At 41.2% G+C, this 27,192-nt stretch overlaps 1 protein-coding gene across 1 annotated transcript; it reads right to left on the bottom strand.

Annotated features, from left to right (window-relative positions):
• Positions 1 to 17,266: 17,266 nt before the first annotated feature.
• SNX12 (sorting nexin 12) lies at positions 17,267 to 26,140 on the bottom strand. Its single transcript, XM_005700687.3, has 4 exons — positions 25,831 to 26,140; positions 20,930 to 21,025; positions 19,528 to 19,652; positions 17,267 to 19,117 (listed from the first exon to the last, which is right to left on the bottom strand). The coding sequence occupies exons 1-4, from the start codon at positions 25,993 to 25,995 to the stop codon at positions 19,015 to 19,017; spliced, it is 489 nt and encodes a 162-aa protein (XP_005700744.3). The 5' UTR covers positions 25,996 to 26,140; the 3' UTR covers positions 17,267 to 19,014.
• Positions 26,141 to 27,192: the final 1,052 nt, after the last annotated feature.

The raw sequence follows: 27,192 nt of genomic DNA, 5'->3' as shown, positions 1-27,192 counted from the left end.
GAAGCAGAAGCTGGAATCAAGATTGCCGGGAGAAATATCAATAACCTCAGATATTCAGATGACACCACCCTTATGGCAGAAAGCAAAGAACTAAAGAGCCCCTTGATGAAAGTGAAAGAGGAGAGTGAAAAAGCTGGCTTAAAATTCAACATTCAAAAAAACTAAGATCATGGCATCTGGTTCCATTACTTCAAGGCAAATAGATGGGGAAACAATGGAAACAGTAAGAGACTTTATTTTCTTGGGCTCCAAAATCATTGCAGATTGTGACTGCAGTCATGAAATTAAAAGATGCTTGCTCCTTGGAAGAAAAGCTATGACCAACCTAGACAGCATATTAAAAAGCAGAGACATCACTTTGCCAACAAAGGTCCGTCTAGTCAAAGCTATGGTTTTTCCAGTAGTCATACATGGATATGAGAGTTGGACCATAAGGAAGGCTGAGCAATGAAGAATTGATGTTTTTGAACTGCGGTGTTAGAGAAGACTCTTGAGAGTCCCTTGGACTGCAAGGAGATCCAACCAGTCAATCCTAAAGGAAATGAGTCCTGAATATTCATTGGGAGGACTAATGCTGAAGCTTAATCTCCAATACTTTGGCCACCTGATGTGAAGAACTGACTCACTGGAAAAGACCCTGATGCTGAGAAAGATTGAAGGCAGGAAAAGGGGACGACAGGGGATAAGATGGTTGGATGGCATCACTGACTCGATGGACATGAGTTTGATCAAGCTCTGGCAGTTGGTGATGGACAGGGAGGCCTGGCATGCTGCAGACCATGGGATCACAAAGAAGCAGACGTGAAGTGGTACCTCATTGTGGTTTTGATTTGCATTTCTCTAATAATGAGTGATGTTGAGCATCTTTTCATGTGTTTGTTAGCCATCCGTATGTCTTCTTTGGAGAAATGTCTATTTAGTTCTTTGGCCCATTTTTTGATTGGGTCGTTTATTTTTCTGGAATTGAGCTGCATAAGTTGCTTATATATTTTTGAGATTAGTTGTTTGTCAGTTGCTTCATTTGCTATTATTTTCTCCCATTCAGAAGGCTGTCTTTTCACCTTGCTTATATTTTCCTTTGTTGTGCAGAAGCTTTTAATTTTAATTATACCCCATTTGTTTATTTTTGCTTTTATTTCCAGAATTCTGGGAGGTGGATCATAGAGGATCCTGCTGGCTGCGATCCAAAAATCTGCAAGCAATAAATGCTGGAGAGGGTGTGGAGAAAAGGGAACCCTCCTACACTGTTGGTGGGAATGCAAACTAGTACAGCCACTATGGAGAACAGTGTGGAGATTCCTTAAAAAATTGCAAATAGAACTACCTTATGACCCAGCAATCCCACTGCTGGACATACACACCGAGGAAACCAGAATTGAAAGAGACACATGTACCCCAATGTTCATCGCAGCACCGTTTATAATAGCTGCGATGTCCATCAGCAGATGAATGGATAAGAAAGCTGTGGTACATATACACAATGGAGTATTACTCAGCCGTTAAAAAGAATTCATTTGAATCAGTTCTGATGAGATGGATGAAACTTGAGCCAATTATACAGAGTGAAGTAAGCCAGAAAGAAAAATACCAATACAGTATACTAACACATATATATGGAATTTAGGAAGATGGCAATGACGACCCTGTATGCAAGACAGGAAAAAGGACACAGATGTGTATAACGGACTTTTGGACTCAGAGGGAGAGGGAGAGGGTGGGATGATTTGGGAGAATGGCATTCTAACATGTATACTATCATGTAAGAATTGAATCGCCAGTCTATGTCTGACGCAGGGTGCAGCATGCTTGGGGCTGGTGCATGGGGATGACCCAGAGAGATGTTGTGGGGAGGGAGGTGGGAGGGGGGTTCATGTTTGGGAACGCATGTAAGAATTAAAGATTTTAAAATTTAAAAAATAAAAAACAAAACAAACAAACAAAAAAAAGAAGCGGACGTGACTGAGGGACTGAACTGAACTGAAACTTTTCCACAATTTACTGATTAAAAAAGAGTTTTAAAGAGGATTTTAACTGGCAGGATGAAGGAAAATGCATGATGCCAAGTTCATTTTATAACAACTATACAATGTTGCCTCTATAAGTCAAATATCTCCTAGCTTTATTTATGTGCATGGACAATGTGGGGAGGGAGGACAGGAAGTGCTCGGGAAGTTTTTGGACTCATAATATTCCTAAAAGAATTTTTAAAAATAACATTTACATATTTATTACTACTCATAAATAACCATGGAAAAGTACTATTGTTCATCAAGTTATTTTAAAAAAAGTGTATCAAAAACAGTATGAGATTAGAGAAATAAATACATAAGACACCACTTTCTTCAATATTATTAATAGGATATTGGTCAAAAAGAAGAATTTATAGTAAATTGAAGGAGCGAAATAAGAAAGTGACTTAAGAGAAACAAAATTGATTTGTAAATTGAAAAGAAAAGTATAAGTCAACGAGTTCTTGTTGGCAGAAGAACAGGGAGAAGTTGGCAGAACTGCTGAATGGTTTACCTCTTTCCTGCGAAAACTGAGGATGTAAAAAGCATGGCTAAGGTCTACGCAAACAGAGTTGACATTTCAACAAAACAATTCAAATTTCTAGACTGACACTGATGTATATCCCCTTGTGTTCAGATAATAGGACTCCTGATGATATTAAAGTGAGAAAGGGCATGTGCTAATGAAGTACAATGTTAGATCCTAGCTTCATCTTAGGAAAAGATCTGCTGAGAAATTCAGGAGAACTGTTATACTTAAAATGGATGAGACTGTGAGGAAACAGATATAAATTATACATAAAAGCTTAAAATAAAATTTCCAGGCTCAAAAGTTTGCGAGTTCTATGTATTTTTCAAATACTCAAATATATAAATGTGATCCACATGTGACTGATAATGGATAGACACACTTCTTATATACAAAGAATTTTCTCTTGTCATTAGAAAACAATACAGGCATTACATAGTGGTACTAGTGATTTTATGGTGGTAGCTGTGTTTTCTTGATTTAATGTCAGATTTAAATGCAGGGCAATAGTGCATAAATAGTAAAAGAAGATAAATGAAGCCAGAAATAAGTAAACAAACAAGAAACAAAAAATTAATATATGGAACTCAACAATTAGAATATCTGCATGCACAAGCCATACAAAACATACAGTTTTAAATATTAACTTCAAATTATATGGGTGAAATGGCCTAAAAGAATATGGCACAACATCATATTGTGTGTTCAATTTCTTATAATGATAAAAAAATGGAGACATAAACTATAACGTTTAACAACCAACAAGGACCTACTATACAACACATATTCAACATTATGCAATAACCTATAAAGAAAAGGAATCTGAAAAAGAATATATTTGTATATACGTATGTGGAGCTATTCCACGTTCAAGGTCAGGAGGGGTGGCAGTGAGGAGATACCCCTCGACCAGGGTAAGGAGCAGTGGCTGTGCTTTGCTGGAGCAGCCGTGAAGAGATACTCCATGTCCAAGGTAAGAGAAACCCAAGTAAGATGGTAGGTGTTGCAAGAGGGCATCAGAGGGCAGACACACTGAAACCATAATCACCAAAAACTAGTCAATCTAATCACATTAGGACCACAGCCTTATCTAACTCAATGGAACTAAGCCATACCCTGTGGGGAAACCCAAGAAGGGCGGGTCATGGTGGAGAGGTCTGACAGAATGTGGTCCACTGGAGAAGGGAATGGCAAACCACTTCAGTATTCTTGCCTTGAGAACCCCATGAACAGTATGAAAAGGCAAAATGATAGGATACTGAAAGAGGAACTCCCCAGGTCAGTAGGTGCCCAGTATGCTACTGGAGATCAGTGGAGAAATAACTCCAGAAAGAATGAAGGGATGGAGCCAAAGCAAAAACAATACCCAGCTGTGGATGTGACTGGTGATAGAAGTAAGATCTGATGCTGTAAAGAGCAATATTGCATAGGAACCTGCAATGTCAGGTCCATGAATCAAGGCAAACTGGAAGTGGTCAAACAGGAGATGGCAAGAGTGAACATCGACATTCTAGGAATCAGCGAACTAAAATGGACTGGAATGGGTGAATTTAACTCAGATGACCATTATATCTACTACTGCAGGCAGGAATCCCTTAGAAGAAATGGAGTAGCCATCATGGTCAACAAAAGAGTCCGAAATGCAGTACTTGGATGCAATCTCAAAAACGACAGAATGATCTCTGTTCGTTTCCAAGGCAAGTCATTCAATATCACAGAAATCCAAGTCTATGCCCCAACCAGTAACGCTGAAGAAGCTGAAAAGTTGAACAGTTCTATGAAGACCTACAAGACCTTTTAGAATGAACACCCATAAAAGATGTCCTTTTCATTATAGGGGACTGGAATGCAAAAGTAGGAAGTCAAGAAACACCTGGAGTAACAGGCAAATTTGGCCTTGGAGTACGGAATGAAGCAGGGCAAAGGCTAATAGAGTTTTGCTAAGAGAACGCACTGGTCATAGCACACACCCTCTTCCAACAACACAAGAGAAGACTCTACACATGGACATCACCAGAAGGTCAACACCGAAATCAGATTGATTATATTCTTTGCAGCCAAAGACGGAGAAGCTCTATACAGTCAACAAAAACAAGACCGGAGCTGACTGTGGCTCAGATCATGAACTCCTTATTGCCAAATTCAGACTTAAATTGAAGAAAGTAGGGGAAACCACTAGACCATTCAGGTATGACCTAAATCAAACCCCTTATGATTACACAGTGGAAGTGAGAAATAGATTTAAGGGACTAGATCTGATAGATACAGTACCTGGTGAACTATGGACGGAGGTTCGTGACATTGTACAGGAGACAGGGATCAAGACCATCCCCATGGAAAAGAAATGCAAAAAAGCAAAATGGCTGTCTGGGGAGGCCTTATAAATAGCTGTGAAAATAAGAGAGGTGAAAAACAAAGGAGAAAAGGAAAGAAACAAGCATCTGAATGCAGAGTTCCAAGGAATAGCAAGGAGACATAAGAAAGCCTTCCTCAGGAATCAATGCAAAGAAACAGAGGAAAAGAACACAATGGGAAAGACTAGAGATCTCTTCAAGAAAATTAGAGATACCAAGGGAACATTTCATGCAAAGATGGGCTCGATAAAGGACAGAAATGTTATGGACCTTACAGAAGCAGAAGATATTAAGAAGAAGTGGCAAGAATACACAGAAGAACTGTACAAAAAAGATCTTCACGACCCAGATAATCACAATGGTATGATCACTCACCTATAGCCAGACATGCTGGAATGTGAAGTCAAGTGGGCTTAGAAAGCATCACTATGAACAAAGCTAGTGGAGGGGATGGAATTCCAGTTGAGCTATTTCAAATCCTGAAAGATGATGCTGTGAAAGTGCTGCACTCAATATGCCAGGAAATTTGGAAAACTCAGCAGTGGCCATAGGACTGGAAAAAGTCAGTTTTCATTCCAATCCCAAAGAAAGGCAATGCCAAAGAATGCTCAAACTACTGCACAATTGCACTCATCTCACACACTAGTGAAGTAATGCTCAAAATTCTCCAAGCCAGGCTTCAGCAATATGTGAACCGTGAACTTCCAGATGTTCAAGCTGGTTTTAGAAAAGGAAGAGGAACCAGAGATCAAATTGCCAACATCTGCTGGATCATCAAAAAAGCAAGAGATTTCCAGAAAAATATCTATTTCTGCTTTATTGACTATGCCAAAGCCTTTGTGTGGATCACAATAAACTGTGGAAAATTCTGAAAGAGATAGGAATACCAGACCATCTGACCTGCCTCTTGAGAAACCTATATGCAGGTCAGGAAGCAACAGTTAGAACTGGACGTGGGACAACAGACTGGTTCCAAATAGGAAAAGGAATACGTCAAGGCTGTATATTGTCACCCTGCTTATTTAACTTATATGCAAAGTACATCATGAGAAACGCTGGACTGGAAGAAGCACAAGCTGGAATCAAGATTGCCAGGAGAAATATCAATAACCTCAGATATGCAGATGACACCACCCTTATGGCAGAAAGTGAAGAGGAACTCAAAAGCCTCTTGATGAAAGTGAAAGAGGAGAGTGAAAAAGTTGGCTTAAAGCTCAACATCCAGAAAATGAAGATCATGGCATCTGATCCCATCACTTCATGGCAAATAGATGCGGAAACAGTGGAAACAGTGGCTGTCTTTATTTTTTTTGTGTGCTCCAAAATCACTGCAGATGATGACTGCTGCCATGAAATTAAAAGACGCTTACTCCCTGGAGGGAAAGTTATGACCAACCTAGATAGCATATTGAAAAGCAGAGACATTACTTTGCCAACAAAGGTCCGTCTAGTCAAGGCTATGGTTTTTCCTGTGGTCATGTATGGATGCGAGAGTTGGACTGTGAAGAAAGCTGAGCGCCGAAGAATTTATGCTTTTGAACTGTGGTGATGGAAAAGACTCTTGAGAGTCGCTTGGACTGCAAGGAGATCCAACCAGTCCATTCTAAAGGAGATCAGTCCTCGGTGTTCTTTGGAAGGAATGATGCTAAAGCTGAAACGCCAGTACTTTGGCCACCTCATGCGAAGAGTTGACTCATTGGAAAAGGCTCTGATGCTGGGAGGGATTGGGGGAAGGAGAAGGGGATGACAGAGGATGAGATGGCTGGATGGCATCACCGACTCGATGGACGTGAGTTTGAGTGAACTCGGGGAGATGGTGATGGACAGGGAGGCCTGGCGTGCTGCGATTCATGGGGTTGCAAGGAGTTGGACATGACTGAATGACTGAACTGAACTGAACTGATGTCTTCTCTAGTGGCTCAGATGGTAAAGAGTTTGCCTGCAATGCAAGAGACCTGCGTTCAATCCCTGGGTCAGAAAGATCCCCTGAAGAAGGGCATAGTAACCCACTCCAGTATTCTTGCCTGGAAAATCCCATGGACTGAGGAGCCTGGCGGGCCCCAGTCCATGGGGTCGTAAAGAGTCAGACATGACTGAGCAACTAACACACACATATACGTATAACTGAGTGGCTGTGCTATATACCAGAAACTAACATGATATTGTAAATCAACTGTACTCTAATAAAAAATTTTATAAAATAAAAAAATTGAAAATCCTTTTTTATATAATTTTTAAAACTTTATTAATTTTAATGAAATTTTGGCCATACCATGTGGCATGCATGATCTTAAGTTTCCTGACCAGGGATGGAACCCATGTCACTTGCAGTGAAGGAGTGGAGTCTTAACCACTGGACAAGTCCCTAAAAATTCTTAAATGAGTTATGTACTCAATGTTCTTCCCACTTCCCATCACTCCACAGAAATTGCCATTGCAGAGGTCACTAAATCTCACAGATGCCTTTCAGTCCTCATCTTACTTTGGTCTCTCAGCAGCATTTAATACAGTATTAAATGTACTCCTTCCTTTCTTCCAACAATACTCTGTTCCCTTGGTTTTCATGACACCTCACCCTCCAGGTTTTCCTCCTATGTCTCTTCCCATTCCTTAGCTTCTTTTATGAGCTTCTCCCTTCTACCTCCTATTCCCTCTATAATCCAACCAAAGGCAGATAGGATATGATTGGGGAATTATTATGGAAAGGTGCCAATATCAAACTGCCAACATCTGTTGAGTCATAGAAAAAGTTAGAGAATTCCAGAAAAGCATCTACTTCTGCTTCATTAACTATGCTAAAGTCTTTGACTGTGTAGATCACAACAAACTATGGACAATTCTTAAAAGATGGAAATACCAGATCCCCTTACCAGCCTTCAAGCAACAGTTAAAACCAGACATGGAACAACAGACTGGTTCAAAATTGGGAAAGGAGTATGTTAAAGCTGTATATTGTCACCCTGTTTATTTAAATTCCATATAGAGTACATCATTTGAAATGCCAGGCTGGATGAAGCAGATAAAATCAAGCTGGAATCAAATTTTTTGGGGAGGGAAGGTAAACCTTTATTTGGAAAAGAGAATTCAAATGACCCCATTTAAATCCCCCTTTCATTTCCAAAACAGAAACAAATAAGAAAACAAGGAAAAGATTATATCTATCAAGCTCCTGCCCTCTGTCATCTTTAGCCATTTTTAAACTACATTTCCTGACAGAAGAGAACAGCTGATGAGGGGCTCTAGTTCTAGGTTCTAGGAACCAAGGAAGAGACAAACAGAGTGGATGGAGGGGTGTGGACAGATGGCCCTGGGGCTCAGACAGGCACATGCCCAGTACCCAAGAAACAATGTTTAAAAATATACATGCATAGATAAATTCCCCAAAACCTAGGCATGGAAAGCTTATAACCATGAATACAGCAGCAGAATTCAAGCTGTCTTTGGCTCTCAAAAAAGAAAGGAGAAAACGTGAACCTCAGCTAACTGTCCCTAACTTTAGCCTCTCAGTTATATCCTCCAGTCCCATTCTGGGGGCCACATCTGCAGGGCCAACAGCTACTCTGAATGATGGGAGGTATGAGGAGCCAGCCAGGAACATCCCACGCCAAATCCAGCAATGAAAGATTAAAGCCTGCAGGTGACTCATGAGGGCAAGGGAGCGCCCCAAATGGGCCAGAGTGTCCCGCTGTACCAGGCGAGGGAAAGCAGAGGCAATGAGCAGCCGAGGCCTTGCCAGCTGGAGCAAACCCTCAAGCACTGCCACCTCCAGGTCTCAGGCCACTTTTGCCCAAGGCTGTCTTTCTACTGAGAAGGTATGGCCTGAGCTAAATATCAGGCTTTTCTAGGGGCAAAAAAAGGGAAGGGAATGGGGGACGTAGCAAAAAGTAAAAAGCAGTAGGAGGAGAGGAGCAGAGAGTTGCAGCTGAAGTGTGTGAGGAAAGGGAGCAAGTCCCTGAGGTCTTGAGTCCTAGCTGAGGCCACTGCCTGCTCTCCCCACCGCTGGGACTCTCACCCTCACCTCAGTCCTCCAGTGAGACCAGAGTTTCCTGATAGTCTTAAAGAGCTTTGAACCTTGAACCACTATCTCTGCCCACTGATCCCCCCACAGTTCAGCCTGGGGAAAGGGACAAGCGCTAGGGGAAACACGCAGGCCTGTGGGGAGCTCTGGGCAGGAGGCTCAGAGGCTGCTAAGACAGCAAATAAATGTACTCCTTAGTCTGCTGCTCCAGGTTGTGGCAACCACTTGTTCCAGAGCCTGGATGAAGAGAATCCCCTGGTTGGCCAGATGAACGCCTAATGGAACACAGAGGATAAAAGGACCTGGTTATGCCCTCCACTGGCCCCAAGGGCAACAGCCCCAGTGTGGAAAGCAGGCTAGTCAGAGACAGGCATGACCGCACATAGCAGTTCCACCCTGAGAGGATGCAGACATGACACAGATTTTAAGCCACTTGTCTGCTGATGAGTAAGGCTGTGTTCCCACTGTTTGGTTGGGCTAATGGCAACTTCTGGAAGGGCTCACACGAGTAGTTCAGTTCAGTCGCTCAGTCATTTCCGACTCTTTGCGACCCCATGAACTGCAGCACGCCATCACCTGTCCATCACCAACTCCCAGAGTCCACCCAAACCCATGTCCATTGAGTCGGTGATGCCATCCAACCGTCTCATCCTGTCATCCCCTTCTCCTCCTGCCCTCAATTTTCCCCTGCATCAGGGTCTTTTCAAATAAGTCAGCTCTTCGCATCAGGTGGCCAAAGTATGACAATATCTACTAAGATTATAAATGCATATAGTTTATGACACCACTCCTAGGTACATGTCCTAGAGTAGATGCTCAGATGTTCTCAAAAGGTGGTCTACAGATCCCTAGAAACCCCCAAGATTGTCTTGGAGGGTCTGTGAGATTCAAAACTTTTCATAAAAGTATTAAGACAGCTTCCTTGGTGGTCCAGTGGTTAAGAATCTGCCTGCCAATGCAGGGGACACAGGTTCAATCTCTGGTCCAGGAAGATTCCACATGCTGTAAAGCAACTAAGTATGTGCCACCACAACTAACTGAAACTACTTAAGCCAATGCACTCTAAAGCCTGTGCTCCACAACAAAAGAAGTCACTGCAATGAGAAGCCCACGAACCACAACTAGAGAGTAGCTCCCACTCACTGCAACAAGAGTAGCCCCTGCTAGCTGCAACTAGAGAAAGTTTGTGCACAGCAATGAAGACCCAGTGCAGCTATAAATAAATAAAGTATTAAGATGTGTTTGCCTCTTTTACTGTGCTGACATTTGCACTGATGATGCAAAAGCAAATGTGGGAGAAAAAGAAAAAGCAAAGGTGGATAAAAGGCAGTGGGACCAAGCTGTACTAGTAGTCACTATTTTTTAACCACCACACACTTAAGAATGTCCTTGGTGAAGCAGTAAAAGTTATTACATCTCCATTGTTGAGTACATGGTTTAATATTTTGTATAACAAAACAGGAAGTACAGATAAAAGTATTTCTGTTGCATACTCAAGTTCGGCTGTGCCAAGGAAAAGCACTTGTGAAACCGAGTTGTGAGCTGAACTAGTCACTTTTTAAATGAAACACCATTTTTCTTGAAATAACAACTGACAGATTTAACCATGGATATTCAGACTTGGGTTCTTGGCAGGTGTTTTCTTGAAATGGACAAAATGAGCCTGTTGCTTAAAAAAAACCTGACAGAATCTGAGCTTTCGAGCAAAAAATAGAATTTTTGAAAACTTACACCTCCACCATACATAGGTTTTCAATACTTAAAGACTTCTGATGAGAGCAATGGTGATATTAATGAATGTGACTTTTTTGACACTGTATAATGAACTGTGTTAACATTTGAAAGATCTGTGTAACAGTGAAAACAACACTTTCCAAACTTCCAATACATGTTATAAAATCATGCACCCAGTAAAAGATCTATTAAAGTACAAGGTAGACTAATGGATTTTAATATAACAAAATATGAAAAGTTGACTAATAGAGTTTCAAAATCCATATTAAAAGCAATTTTTTAAAAAGTAATCTTTAAGAAACTACCACTTGTTAAGGATTGATGTAATATTAAACAATATACACAATTATTTGAAAAGGCTATTAAAATACTGCTCATTTTTCTAATTACACCTGTGTGATATACTTTAACCAAAACATCATAGTAGATCAAATACAGAAGCAGATATTAGAATCTAGATGTTTCCTATTAATCCTATTTAAGAGACTTGCAAAAAATGTTGCACAATTTTACTGTTCTTTTTTGGCTTTGCAAAAGTAATTTTTCATCTACAAATATCACTTAACATGTAATTAGTTTATTGATGTTATTTTTAATGACTGTTTTTAAATTATCACTTTGTAATTTCTAATACATTGAATAGTGATAGATATAAACCCACATAAACAAATTCTCTTAGGAGTGTAGAGGGTCCTGACATTAAAAAGTTTGAAAACCACTTTCCTAGAAAAATTCTGACAAAAATGTCAAGTCAGGAAATGTTCATAGCAGGGCTCCTTGTAAAAGCCATATCAATAAGGAATGGTTAAATAAACCATTTAATAGCCATTCTATGGCATGTTTCTGTATGGTCAGTTGCTCAGTCCTGTCCAACTCTGCAACCCCATGGACTGCAGCCCACCAAGCTCCTCTGTCCATGGAATTTTCCAAGCAAAAATACCGGAGTAGGTTGCCATTTCCTTCTCCAATTCTATGGCCTTTTTAAAAAAATGAAGTAAATCTTGATAGTAGTGAAATTAAAATGTTTCCAAAACATTGAATGAAAAACTTTCAGGATACGTACAGTATGGTATACTTTTTGTACAAACAGACACAACACATTGTCTTTTAAAAAGAGTTGGAAGACTACAAGGATATATACAAAACAGTTGATAGTGGCTACCTTTGGGAAGGGTAATGGGACTAGGGTTGTGGGTAATGGCCAACGTGTACTTTAGCACCATTTTTGTGTGATGTTTTGAGGGCTTCCCCCGCCCCCACCAAGGAGAATGTACTAGTGTAATTAAAAACAATTGAGGGAAAGGAATAAAGCAACGAGGTCAGGTCGACTGACACTGAGAAAGAAAGGGCACTGGCTCTGAACCCAGGCTGAGATGGCCGATGTATTTGCTGCAGTCGTTCGGGAGCTGATGAGTCTAGGAAAAAGTGAGCGGTGAAATCAGGCGATGGAGGGCATGGTTGGCTCAGTTTTGACCACCTGGATGGAGAAATTTCTGAGTCAGGCACCCCCTGCTTCCTTCTTGGTATTTAATTCAAAGGAGGCCTTCACAGCCGCAGAGCCCAGCCTCTCCCGCTTCCGGCTTCACCTCTCTCTCTGGCCTCCGTCCGGGTCCCGACCCCACTCCCCTGGCCACATCAGAGGAAGGGCTCGGGACCAGCGGTGGTGGAAGGAGCCCTGCAGGTTAAGGCACGGCCCCTCTAAGTGCTAGGCAAGGAGACTATAGCAGTGTCGTGGAGGCACATCCGGAGACACTGTGAGACGCCAAAGCGTGGACCTGGGGTGACGGGGTTGGGGGTTGGTTAGAGGGTAGCTAGGTTGCGGGATACAGGAAGTTACCGAACAAGCCAAACGAGCTCCGAGGTATCCCGCCGACTCTTCCAGGTGCCCTGAGGCAGGCTATGCTTTCGAAACCAGTGGCACAGGGTCCCCATTGGTCTTCCACCCCAGCCAACCAGCTGGAATCCCTATGGCCCACCCCCTCGATTAAGAAGCCAATCAGAGGAGAGCATGTGCTTCCCGTTGCATAGGACCAATTAAGTTTGCTCATTTCTGACATGTGGATAGCCAACCAGAAGAGCGGAGGCCTGGCGAGTCGGCCTCTTTTTATTTCAGTCCGCAACTCTTATCTACGTCACTGCCCTTGTCCCGTCCCTACCTGTAATCTAAATAACCGAAAAGGAGATCCAAGCTGGAGGGATCGTGGTCCAAAAGGCAAAGTGATATTTCCCTGAGTTTCTAAGGAGATTAGCCCTGAGGTCAGATGAGCCTGTGGTTGAGCTATCAGTCCTGTTCTGGGATTGGCCTCAAGTAGTGCCAAACTGAGAAAAGTATTGGTCGCTATGAGAGCGCCTCAGATATGTTGCTTTGCCACTAGGCTAGTAGTTTCATTTTCCTCCAAATTGAGGTGGGAAGAAGGCTAAGAACATCCTGGACCTTTAAGTGATATGGGTTTTTCTATAATAAGAAGTATAGGGATGCTCAATTAGCAGCAATAGATACTGCTTAGAGAACAACTAAAATGAAAAGTATGGGGAAATTTTAAAAAACCTGACAGTGCTATCATTACAAATAAATGTGCCAGGAAATGCAAATTAAAACTAAGAAACACAACTTTCACCAAATAGTATGGATAATTATGAATTGTTTAATATTTTTCCACTTTTGGCAAAGAAACGTTTTGGAGGGAAACAGGATTTCTCCACTTTTGTAAAGTTACAGAAATTTTCATTTTCTGTAAGGGGGAAACTAAACTGAACTCTTTAAGAAGGTACCTTAGTAGTACCTAACAAAATGTAAAATGCACACATCCTTTCACCCAGGAATTCCTTCTCTCAAAATCTATCCTACAGAAACACTTAAAACACACAAGGTTATATGCAGCATTAGTTATAATAGTAGATGATTTCCACCAATAAGTGAATCATTAAATGTTGATACAACTACACTGTAAAATGTTATGTCACCATTTTTAAAAAATGAGGTAAATTTCCATGTACTAATGAGAGGAAGTTCACACAATATTACAAAATAAAGTTGCAAAATACTTCATAAAATATTCCATTTTGTTTTCAAAAAATTATATACAATTGTGTGAGTATTGATGATATTTATGTGTGTATTAATATACGTATATATTCATATACATGCATTTGTGCATAGAAAAATGCCTAGAAGACCCATACCAAATTAGGTTATTCCTGAGGAATGGAAATAGGGTTAGGGAATAAGGAGAAATCTCACTTTCTACATATTTATTTTTTTTTTAATTTTGTCAACTAGCATTAATTACTTTTGAACTTTCATCACAATAAAACATTTTAATAAAATTGGCACTTTTGTAATCAAAGCTATAATTGGTATATTTTAAATAAGAATAACTACATATAGTTATGAGGTGATTATTTCATTTAAAAATTTTGGCTAGGGTCTTCCTGGTGGTCCAGTGGTTAAGGTTCCACCCTTCTACTGCAAGGGATGCAGTTTGATCCCTGGTCAGGGAACTAAGATCCCTCATGTCACTTGGCAAAAAAAAAAAAATTATTAAATAATAAAAATTTTGGCTAGAAGACCTATGAAAAAAGTTATGGCAAGTGTAAATCAAATCACCACTGAGATTCAATGGGGTACTCATGACACAACAGAATATGCGCAAAGAAAATCTAATCAGGGTAACTGAAGAGTCATTCATTTCTGGGAGAGAAAACCTAACTGCACCATAGCAAACCACATCACAGAGGGAAAACTGTGCTTTCACCTTTTTTGATAGCATCACCTCCAGGGTTTCTCAACTCCTTGAGAAACAAGGGTTGAAAATCATAAACATCAGAGATTTAAGATAACTCATATATCATTTAGTTAAACCCCCTCACTTTATAGCTGAGAAAACAGGCCCAGAGTGGTGATGCAATTTGCTTAAGGAAACAGGCCCAGGGTGGTGATGCAATTTGCTTAAGGAGCTATAGCCGACTAATAGCATAGCCAGCTCTGAACCCAGGCTTCTCTTCCAGGTTTAGTACTCTTTCTACTACTTTTCAGATCTTCCTGTGTCTTTATTCTGATGACATATTAGGGAATATTTTAAGTCTTATGAATATTAATATCTAATATTCTAATATCCTAATTGAATATTAGACATCTCTGTATTTAAATTTTAGGACAAAAATGCATAACAAAATACTTAATAATATCTCTCCACTAGCACAGATGACCAAAGTTGATTGTATTTGGACAAAGAAGTTACTGGATAAGAAATAACATTAAAAAAACAACATTTTCTTGAAAAGTAATGCATAAATTTCTGTGAATCTAACTGTATTTTACTATTCACTTAAGAACTACCATTTTATCCAATTTGATTGTTCTTCTATTGGCAGTGCCTCTTAATCCTTTACCTTCAGTTTATATATTAAGTAGTTGTTGATCTATATACAAACATTTAAAACCACCACAGAAGTACATATTTAAAAGACGCCTGCTGCGATTTTAAAACGCCTTTATTCTGTATATTGTTAATAATTACCTGTTTGTCTCTTTTGTAAGGAATGACTTTTCTGTTCTCAGAAGAGTTGACAGACAGGAGGGAGAGAGAAAATAAAAGTAAAATAGGGAACAATTCTTTTGTATAACGTAAAAAAGATAAGAAGAATGAGGGGTGGTGGGTGGTCGGGAAGGCAGAGAACCACAAGCTGAATTAGTCACAAAGTGTTTGTATTTTTAAAGTAAACTTGAATACTGTGATATATAGATGGACTAACAACCACCTAAACTTCAGGCTATAATTAAAGTGGTATCCAGTTTTAGACTCTATGACTTGGGGACATATGAGGACCTTGGAGAGACTTCAGAATAATAAAGATAAAAGGGTTAAAGATGAGTGAAGTGAGGAAAACTCAAAACTGTTATTGTGTCTGAGAAGACCACAGATGACTCAACAATCCTCAAAGATAGGAAGAAATATCTATTTCAGTCAGCAGTTAGTCTGCATTTCCAAAGCAAAAGAGTAATTTTACTTAAATTATTACAGCATGTATTTGAAGATGGAAATGCCTTACCTAGGACACCTCATCAAATAAAAACTCCAAAGAAGCCTGAATGCTGTTCATCTCTCCCACCCTATACTAGCTCAACTCATCTCAAAGAAAGGTTCAAAGGGTAGCTAAGCCATCTTTGGAATGTGAAGATTTAGACTTCCCTTGGGTACAGCTACTATATTCAAAAATTTTTGTTAGCCTCTGTTGCCCAGCTTCCAGTGAAAAGTTGAGTTGCTTCTGTGCTATGGAAAAAGATGATTAATTAGTAGTAAATACCTAGATGCATGCATAAACTTGAATCTCTTATAAAAAGTATGCTTCTCCTTCTCATTGTTCATGGACTTGGATTTGGGGTTCTTTCAGAACCCGGTTACATTTGAATCCAAAGAAATAATTTACCTGACTGACATTAAAAAGAAAAAAAGTTAAGACAACTAACTAGATATATTTGGACCTCTTAATTTGTCTCTGGCATTTTTTGTCTTACTGAGATATCTCCTGAACTAAAGTATAAAAAGTATAAAGTCTATGAAGAAAGAGAATGTAATCATTTTATTTGTACCTTGAGCACCCACCCCATCACAGCCCAACTTTGAGCATAAGGCTGGGTGCACAGGCAGCTATTGATTAGTACTTGTAACATATGTTATCTGTCAAAATTTTGTTAATATTTTTATAGCTGCTTTTTCTGGTTATTCTATATTCATTCTCCAACACTGCTGCCTATGAAGGCTACATTTCTCTTATTATTCTTCCTTTTTCTCATCTCATAGAAACAGCTATTCTTCCCTATTCCCTCAGATATCTTTAGGTATCGGATTCCCAAGTCTCTTTAACTTCTTCAATTCAGTCCCCACTTTTCTACCTGGACTAAAATATCACTGTTAAGTCATCTTAATTCATCACGTTTTAATGACATCACTTTCTATACCTTCTTTTCATGCTCAACTACATGATTAAAAGTAGCTTTGACTTCCTAAATGCCAAGATTCCTAACTAACCTCTCATTCCAAACCTTTCCCAAAACCCACTTTGTGCATGAAGCCATTTGAGAAACCAATGGTCAAGTGAAACTATCCATCCATCAAAAATTCTCAGAGTTCACTCACCTTTCTGCCTACGTCAAATTTATTTGAAAGGAAAACATCTCAATTGAGGTAAAAAGCCTATGAAAAAGTGTTTGTAGGGCATGTGTGGGTGTGTTGGAGGATGAGCGTATACACACGTTTATGTACACATATAGCATTTGCATATACATATACACACATACTATAAATATGTTTTGCCCAAATTAGCACAAACCTACAAGCTTAAAAACCAAATTTGCTAAATCTGACCCAAACCACAGTTACTAAGCCCTATGGCTACTTCCTCCAAGCAGATGCATTACCTCTGTGACAACGTCAATTGGAAGTTGCAAAAAGGACAGGTAAATACTGCTACAGGTAGCTTGGATTCTGCTTTTTAAAAATTTAAACGTAAAAATTACTTATCACTTTAAGACATTGACCGTGTTAATATAATTCTGCACAATACCCAGAATATTCTAGAAACTAAAAAGTACTAAATTTACAACTTAAACAGGAAAACAGAGGCTTGCTTCACAGTGGTTTAATATGAACAGAGTTGAATATGACATTGTCTGACAGAAGAATGAACATTTTGCTGAATGAAAGCCCCGAGTCAGGATATATACACAGCATAAATGGGACCTCAGGCTCTCAGCACTTGTGCACAATGAAAGAAGGAATCTTTAAAAACAAATAGTAACAGAGGATACAGATGAAAAAGGCAGCAACAATACCAACACTGGAAAGGTGGGAAAGGGAGCAGAGCGTCTCTCTAGGGGCTGCTCAGGCCCAGTAGCTGGAGAGCTGGTCTGTCTCAGGGAACTTCAACATATAGATGGACTTAAACCCCATGTTAAAATCCAATCCTTAACCTCTCTGTTCAGGGTCTTGTCAGAATCAGTAATCCTTTTCCCCAAGACCCTATATAAAGAACTCCAACCCTTCCATGACAGAAAGTCTAAGCAAAGGGCCCCCACTTTTGACCTGACACCAGAGTTAACCTGCTTCTATCCCACCACTTGGGATAGACATTGGGCTCCAGCAAACAAACCACCACCTCCCAGATAGAAGCCCAGGAAAGCTGCCAGCCTCAAGAAGCTGCTTCAGACTCTAAGATTTAGGAAATCTATACCCAGCTGCTAACCCTAGCTCAGCTTCTGGGGAGAATGCTGGGGTTCCATGGGAAACAAGTGCAGGCAATTCAATAACCCTGTGACCAAGCTGGGGAGGGCAGTGACAACTCTTGCCCCTAAGCCCCATTCAACAGCTCAAAGTGCTTAGGAGAAGTCAGACTGTATGGTTTGTTCATGTGTTTCTACCTTGTGGCAGCACTAAATAGGATGCGGTGGGGAGGAGAATGGAAGGAAGAGAGTGGTGATGTCCTTCCCTACCACTGGGAGGTACCTAGAAAATGATCTACTCCCACCCTTCAGGGAGTTACCTGGCAGTGGTGAGTTCCCCCAAGCCCTCAAGCCACCAAACCTGCAAAGCTAACCCATAAAAGTAGCGAGGACTTGGGGAGAGAGAACTGCTGGCCCAGCCCATACTGACTCACCTGCTGGTGAGCAAGAAACAGGTAGCCAGAGTGGGGAGCCACAAAGGAGGGGCTAGGCAACAGGATCTCCCTGACTGTCCTATGGCTTTCTTCTGACTCTGAAGCAGCCATGATGATGGGCCCAAAAAACCCACACACCTTGCTCCATAAACAGACTGCTTAGACCCTATAATTACTGCCATGAAAAGCAACAAGGAAGAAAGTATAACAAAAGAAACTCTTGAGAAAACTGGGAAAAGGCCTAGAGAAAATGAGAGCTTTGGGGTCTCTCCCAAAGAAAAAAGTTCATGCAGGTAGGAAAGGCAGGGTCTTTCCCTGCTCAACGTTCCTGGTTAAACCTAAGAGTAAGAAAAATCCCCTGGACTTGCAGCATCAGTATGTATCCAAGTGCCCCACCAATACAAGACCCACGCCCCCAAGGTTGGCCTTCTGGTATGGGTAAATGCCCAAGAAATTGCCTTCCAGTCCAATACCCCCACCCACCCCCCCAATCCCAAGTAAAGGGCATCTGCCTGTGGTTTCCCACCTCTCCTCAGAGAAGAGGATCCTAGTAGAGTGCCCATGGTATAGTCAGGTACCAAGGAACACAATGCCAGACAGTCTATCAGGCCAGGGGATGGACAGACAACTTCAGATCAGAGAGAGAGAGAGGCTTAGTGTAAAAACCAATGTCATTTCAGCAGGAAAGTAGAGGGCAAGTGGTGAGAGGGGCTCCTACTGGCGCACCTTCCCAGGGACGTAGTTCCTGTCAATTGCCTCCTCCTGCAGGAACATGTGTAGGCAGCGTTCGTTCTGAGCCAGTGGGTGCCCAGCAATTCTATAAAGAGACCAAGATGGTTATCAGTAGTTTTTGGGACTAGAGAGAATTTACAGAGGGGCAGGGCTGTGGATGTGGACAGGGGAAGAAGGGCAAAGTCAGCCCTGAGGTTCAAGCAAGTAAAGGACAGCTGCAGGGCACCATTTCAACCACAATACTGAAGAGAGGAAGGGGACAGAGAGGTAAGGTAGGGGCAAATTCCTAGACACATCCAACATGCAATGCTTCCTCAGGCCCTGGGGTACAGGATCAGAATTCTGCTCAAAGGAATGGAGTTTTACTGTCCAGTGACCCCAGCACACAATCTGCACCACATCATATTACCCATTACAAAAGAGCAGAGAAATGAAACATACAGAAAGACTAAGATGGCAAAAGTAGCAAAAGGAACCCCCAGGAACTTGGCTTACTTGTTAATAAACTGTTCCAGGCCCTGCCTCCTTTCTTCAATAAAGGACTCCTCAAAGATCCCTTCGTCTCCTCGGAAAGGGAGCTGCCGCTTCAAGGCTTTCCCAGGGAGTGGTGGTACTACAATCTGTAGGCAGATGCAAAATATCCATGGTAATGCATTGTACATTTAATTTCCTATTAGGAATAGGGTACCTATGCCATAGTTCAGCAACTTGCAAGAACTGAGATCATAAGAACAGTCAGGGGTGTGGAAAAAAGGGAACCTTCTTACACTGTTTGTGGGAATGCAAACTAGTACAGCCACTGTGGAGAACAGTACGGAGATTCCTTAAAAAACTGGAAATAAGAACTGCCATATGACCCAGCAATCCCACTGCTGGGCATACACACTGAGGAAACCACAACTGAAAGAGACACGTGTATCCCAATGTTCATCGCAGTGCTGTTTACAACAGCTAGGACATGGAAACAGCCTAGACGTCCATCGGCAGACGAATGGATAAGAAAGTTGTGGTACATATACACAATGCAATATTACTCAGCTATTAAAAAGAACACATTTGCATCAGTTCTAATGAGGTGAATGAAACTGAGCCTATTTTCCAGAGTGAAATAAGTCACAAAGAAAAACACCAATACAGTAGATTAATGCATATATATGGAATTTAGAAAGATGGTAACAAAGACCCTATATGCGAGACAACAAAAGAGACACAGATATAAAGAACAGACTTTTGAACTCTGTGGGACTCTGATTTGAGAGAATAGCATTGAAACATGTATACTACCATATGTGAAATAGATGATCAGTCCAAGTTCGATGCATGAAACAGGGCACTCAAAGCTGGTGCACTGGGACAACCCAAAGAGATGGGATGGGGAGGGAGGTGGGAGGGGGTTTGGGATGGGGGACACATATACACCTGCAGCTGATTCATGTCAATGTATGGCAAAAACCACCACAATATTGTAGAGTAATTAGCCTCCAATTAAATAAATTAATTTAAAAAAAAGAACAGTCAGGATGGCTCAAGTCAAAAATTAATCCAACTCTGTTTCTGTAGGAGGACAGGTTTACCATCTCAAAAGAAAGGAAATAAACTTCAAATATTCTTCACTTTATTTAGCAGTCCATTACCATCCAAGAATTTAGCTCAACTTTCCATTTTTAGCACCTATAGGAATTAAGTTGTATGATTTTTCTATCCGCTGAGTCAAGTAATAATTTTTCTTTACAATTTCTCCTGAACTTCCCACTTTCAGGTCTCAAAGGGTATCACTCGGATCTAACATATTGGGATTTGGTAGATAGAGTATGTTCACCCTCCCTATTGCCTTCAAGATTTTATAAACCTATGGAGATCTCCTCTCCCAAGGGTCACACAGGGAACAGGGCCATACCTTACTATCTCGCTCCAGCTCATTTTTTAGCCACTCAAAGTCACTGTAGCGCCGTCGTACACAGGACTCCTTTAGTTTGAAGATAGGTAGGTTTGTCTACAAGGAGAAAGAATGAGAGAAGAGAGGTGGTAAGTAACACTCAGCCTGTGACGGCCACCTGTCACAACCACTTGAACACGTCTTAAGAAAAGAAACAGCTCCTAAGGACCATGCTCCGATAACCCTTTTGAAACACTACTGGGTGAATACCAATTCTCACCACATCCAGCCTTGTCAGAGGTGGTGATCAGAAGTCTCATGCTGCTTAGAATTTATCCCACAAATAGATTTGAAGTTATACATAAATATGTGTATACAAGGGTTTTCACTGAATTTTCTCATTTGTAATAATAATAAATGTCCATCGATAGATAATTGGTTAAATAAATTATGGTACACTTGCAGAGTGTAATACAACTATGAAAAGAATGAGAAAGATATATATGTCCCAATACGGAAAGATATTAAGCATTAAAATCAAGGCAGAGAACAGTATATAGTCCGTGTTTTTAAAAGGGGTATGTATACATGTATATATTTATATCTATGAATTAAAACATTTATGAAAAGACACTGATAATAGTGACTGACTTTGGAGAATAAAACTAGACAACTGAAATGGGTAGGTCACATTTTTCACTGTACAACTGGAGTTTATCATGTGCATGTATTACATTTTCAATTGAAAAGTGAATTTACAGTCCCTGTAAAAAAACAAGAGATAAGCACCTCCAAAGTATGCTTTCCTTTGCTTTTCCTGTCCAAATCCCTTCCGTTCTAAAAGTCCCAGCTCAAGTCCCACTTCATCCAGGCAATCTGTCCTGACAATACTGGCTTAATTTATTGGTCTCCTCCTCTGAACTCTTAGGACACATAAGACTTTGGTATTTCCTGACACACTACTGTTTTATGCATTATGTTAGTCTTGCTACCAAAGTAAATTATAATTTCATTGAAATCAGGAGCCATGACTACTGCTGCATCTCCCTAAATGCAGATTATGCAAGTTACTCAATTGGTTAACAGTGAACTATGTATCTGTTTACCCTCCCCTTATCCAGAAAGTGCAGCAGAAATAGCAATTACATTAAGTTGGTTTTCCATAGTTTGCTCCCTGATATACATCAGCTGATTCCCACATTTTAATCACTGAGAATTTTCCCAAGGCTCCATTGGCAACATGAACCTCCAACAAACAAAAAGCCCTGATCCTCACTCCTATCTATAGGTTCTAAACAGAAATAGCCAAACAAATGTATTAATACTGACTATACTTCCTACCAGTCAATTCAGATCAGTAGATGGAAATAATAGGAGCTAGTTTTTCTACTTTCTCCACAACTAACTCAGAGCAGGAAAAGGGCATTGGCACTATGCTGGAGCTTCACACATTCCTTGCTATGTTACGTTCTGTAGTCCTCATCTGGATACTGACTTTTCAGGATCTAGGTATATAGCATCACACAATAAAGCCAAATAACTGGCCAACTTACATTAGTTACAACTCTACTCAGGATCATGATCCCAGGAATGGCAGTGGATTGAAGTGGAATGAGAAATGTGTAAAGCAGTATCTTATTAATGGAAGCAGTAGTTTCTTCAGAAAGAGGAACCTCCAGAATGCAGGAGAGGGAGACCTCATTGTTACAGTACAGCTGACGCTTGAACAACATAGTTTTAAATCACATGGGTCCACATGGGTACACAGATTTTTTTCAGTATATATAGTATATCATTTTTGTACCTTTTGATTTTGTACCATGTGCATGTATTAACTATTCAAAACAAGCCATTATAAAGAACATTCTCAGAATCCTGCACACAAATATGTATATGTATCAAATCATCACATTCTATACTTTAAACCTACACAATGTTATCACTGACTCAATGGACAGAATTTGAGCAAGCTCCGGGAGATGGTGAAGGACAGGAAAGCCTGGCATGCTGTAGTCCATGGGGTCACAGAGAGTCAGACATGACTGAGCAACTGAACACCACCACCACACAACGCTATCTGTCAATTATATCTCAATAAAGCTGGGAGTAAAAATAATCATTCAAGAAAAAAGCCATTCAGTATCTTGAGATTCTAGGTTTCCACCAGAATTCATTACAAATACTGTGATCCCAAACAGTAGAACCTTAACTAGTAGGCCAACAGAAAGATGTAAGGAAAAAAGTGCTGAGTAGATTCTTCCAAGACACAGTAAAACCACCGTCATTTTGTGGACTTCCTCCTTTGACTTACAAAAATATTCTTCCCTACCTCATGGTGACAATAATGACCTTTCATCTCAGCACCTAGCCAACTAAGGAAGGGGCTACTATGTACTAGGATACTCTCTCAGCTCCAACCTACAAACTGTATGAGAGAGACAGGATTGTGTAGTACAGGATACACAGTCTTCCTTTGGCTCTGATCAAAACAAAATCAAGGGAAAGGAAAGAAAGAAGCAAAGTTCAAGTCCAAAGGATAACTGACATTTGAAAAGTCCCATACATATCATGTGAAGTCACCAGAACAACTCTCCAGACTCATTTCTTATGGGGGTGAGGGGGATAGATATTCCTTCCCTGAGCTTTAATTATACAAATGAAAAAAGTCAGTGCCATCTGCTTCTACCATACACAATGCCCAACTCCCAAAGCCCATTCTCTGAGCCTCATACTCCCTATAATACCTACCATGATCAGTCACTTAAATTAGCAATTTAAAACTAAATGATTTCATCAATTTCCCCTCAGAGCTCAACAAAATATTAAAAGTCTATATAGCCATACAAATTAACAAAAATACAAATTAACTCAAACCCACAGAATTAGGAACTGCCATCAGTCCTATCATTACCATACAATTAGTAATTGTGGAAAGGCCTGATGAAAAGCTTAGTGGGAAAAAAAATCCTTGCACACTAAAATTTTGCAACTAAGCACTGCCAAAGACACTACAATGTAGTGGAAAGAGTATGATGGGCTTCGGAGTCAGACAGATCTGGGTTCAAATCCCAACACTGCCACTTATTAGCTATGCGTACTTGGGTAAATTACTTATATTGCATTCCTCCTTAGTTTCCTATCTGTAAAATGGTGTTTTTGTAAGGATTTAGAAATTAAATCCTAGTTCAGTGCCTGACACACGACAGGCACTAGATGAACAGCTCTTGTTATTAAAAGTAGCGTAGCAAACAATTCCATTCATAATCCCTACAGCTCTTGGGTAATACATCAAGACAACGTCTCCAAAACCCCACAGCAGAAGAGTTCTTACACTGAACAAGTTATGTCCAGGCCTCTTTAGGTAATTAAGTTCTCTACCATTAACAGTTCCCAGCTTTTATCATATTTTGAGGGATCTAATATCCATTCTTCCCCAAAGAGATGATTTCATATAATTCTTATATAGATGAGTTTTTCTCATTTTCTGCTATTCGTGTTTCTTTCTTCAGTTTGGACTTTGCCAAACTTGGAATTTGGAGATCACTTCTCAGTTAGATTTCAAAGTTGAGTTGGGACAGCATACTCTCTCATTCAGTTCATTCATTCAAAAATAAAAGCACATACACTCTTCTAGGTCTTCAAATGCTGTTTGAGCAGCATGCTGTCCATAGAGAATATTCTGGCCCTCTAGTCTGAGAAAAAAAATAAGGAAAATTAGGAAATGGCTCTCAACCTTTTTGCCTGTAACCACTTCAGTGGGGGCAAAGAACCTGCAAACCATGTACTCTGCACATTCCATCTTTGCATGGTGGACTAAGAACTAGAGAATAAAGTCCTCTGTAGTGCACACTGGAAGAAGCCACTCCTAGAGCAGCACTTAAATGTCATATATTAAAGTTAACTACAGACTAAGGACTAATATAATGAATCCAAAAGGTTAATTTAGGGCAGAATGAGTAAATGGCCATTCATATACAGAAAACCCAAATGAGAGCCAGTAAATACTGAAATAAACATTCTGGATACTTCAGATCGAAAGGGTCAGCACAAGATGAGGGCAGCGACTAACAATCCACCAATCCGAGTTGCAAGGTCAGGTTTTCCAGTGAGCATGTAGTACCTGAGAAAACAAGCACTGAACACTTCACTCTTTCAGATGTTAATTCTACACAAGTCTGGGAAGCACTCAAGGAGCCTCCCGTTCTTATATCTGCTCCACCAAGTCCACTGTCTCCCTTTCCTGTAGTCTCTCTTCCCTTTTACCCAGGCTTTGCTCAACCCCATCATCCACGACAGAGGATGAGGTTGTTGGATGGCATCACGGACTCGACGTGAGTTTGAGCAAGCTCCGGGAGTTGGTGATGGACAGGGAAGCCTGATGTGCTGCAGTCCATGGGGTGGCAAAGAGTCGGACACACTGAGCAGAACTGATCATCCACGGAGGCCTCATTAGGAAGAAGTTGGGCCTTCCTGATCCCCTTCCTCAGACTGACTTCTCACAACCTCGTTTTGGGACCCCGCAGCATATCGCTCTGGCTTTCCATCCCCCAGCCCTCTTCCACTCTTCCTTCCCTCCTTCTGTTGCTACAGCTCTGATTCCTACTTCCTGGAATTCCTCACTCTAATCCTCTCCACCCCCACCGTCTCCAGCCCTGCTTCCTTCTTGCTCCTGGGTACCTGTTTTCCCTCAGGCTGGTCATCAGGCCAGGAGTCCCCCCTCAGGAGTTTTCTGCATCCTCAGGCCACAACCTTGTGTGCAGACCTCTCAGCAAACCTACTAAGCCCCTAACCCCCAAATGACCCCTCAAGTGTTTCCTCCACCGTTAGCCTTCCCTATTGCAGTTTTTCCCCCTCCCCGCCCCCGCCCTTCCCGCCCAGCCGCCCGGTCCTCCCTCAGCTGTCTCCCTCACCCCGTGACTCACCCGCATGCGAACCTCATAGGTGGTGAAGCGCGCGCGGCCCACGCCCACCGTCTGTGGATTAAAGATGTCGATCTCCAGGAAGTTACTCGGAGGCCCGTAAGCGTCGGTCAGGTCCTGCGGCTTCGAGTTAAGGCGCCGAGTGTCAGCTACTGCCGTGTCCGACATCTTTCCGAAGGATAGACCCAGACCGGGGAAAGGGGGGGTGGGGGGACAGAGACCAAAGACAGAGAGCGCGCACGGCCCCTCCCGCTTGCAAAATAACCAGCCAACCCACAGACGGCGGCGCCGCGCACGCGCGCCACGCACGCACGCACGCACGCACGCGCACGCCGCCACGGCTAAGGGCCCAGAACCCTGAATAACGGCTACGCTGACGGCCTGCACTCCTGTACGAAGAAGGCATCATTCAGACTTCCGGGCGGGTGTGTGCTGCCCCGGAACCTGCATCTCCAACATGTATTCCCCCCAGTATCCTAGGAAGCACTACAGGGGAGATCCGCCAATCGCTGCTCCTCGACCCAAGAAATTGTTTTTATATTATGCATCCATCAGCAGTGAGCACTGCCCCGCAAGCTGGGATCCTACAGTGATAGGCCAAGGCCCTGGGACCTGAATAAGTCCTGGTTTTGCGCGAAAATAGAAGGGTGGTCTCCCGAGGGTGGGGTTCCAACAATAGTAAAAACGTAGAACGCAGCCTGGCCACTTGTGCCACTGATAGTTTCAATTCATTTCACATGCAGTTGAGCACGCAGTGAGCGCTACTTATGATGCCAGGAAAGCAACAAAAATTAGGTAAAGAAAGATGATTTCTCATCCTCAGTTTTCAGGAAAATGTGGACATATCTTCATCCTCCACTTGTTGCCGCATAAAAGCTAATTTCAGGTATACTCAGATGTTACATTTCTCAGCAAACTGAGAGTATTTATTTCAAAATCTTCTATCTCTAATCTGCAAAATTCCATACTTGGCACTGCTCTGAGGTTGCTTACAGCCCATTATGGAGATAGACTATATGTCTACATGAGAATATCTAAAGAAATATTAATACTTATATGACTAATTTGCACATGACCCACCTGAAGAGGGTAGTGCCCACAGTAAAGGTTTTAGGTCATTCTTTCTCCTCCTTTCTCTAGCCCTCTTCTACTTAAAAAAAAAAAAATCCCATATCATTGATGCCTGAAATTCTTTCAACAGAGTACATGGCCCTATAACTTCACAGTTCAGCTTTTTAATTCAATTTAACTGATATCTACTAAGCAACTGCTTATGTGTCAGTGCATGGGTACTCAGTCGCTCAGTCATGTCCTACTCTTTGTGACCCCATAGACTGTAGCCAACCAGGCTCCTCTGTCCATGGA

The sequence above is a fragment of the Capra hircus genome (genome assembly GCF_001704415.2).
Source record: "Capra hircus breed San Clemente chromosome X unlocalized genomic scaffold, ASM170441v1, whole genome shotgun sequence".
NCBI lineage: Eukaryota > Metazoa > Chordata > Mammalia > Artiodactyla > Bovidae > Capra > Capra hircus.
The sequence above is the reverse complement of the archived record's forward strand: the minus strand, read 5'-3'. Positions and strand labels throughout refer to the sequence as shown.

Excerpts from the sequence above, each read along its gene's own strand:
- SNX12 (XM_005700687.3), bottom strand. The coding sequence starts at position 25,995 with ATGTCGGACACGGCAGTAGCTGACACTCGGCGCCTTAACTCGAAGCCG. Across the intron at positions 21,026-25,830 it reads CCTATGAGGTTCGCATGCGG|ACAAACCTACCTATCTTCAA; the intron begins GTGAGTCACGGG and ends TTCTCCTTGTAG. Across the intron at positions 19,118-19,527 it reads CTGGAACAGTTTATTAACAA|AATTGCTGGGCACCCACTGG; the intron begins GTAAGCCAAGTT and ends GTCTCTTTATAG.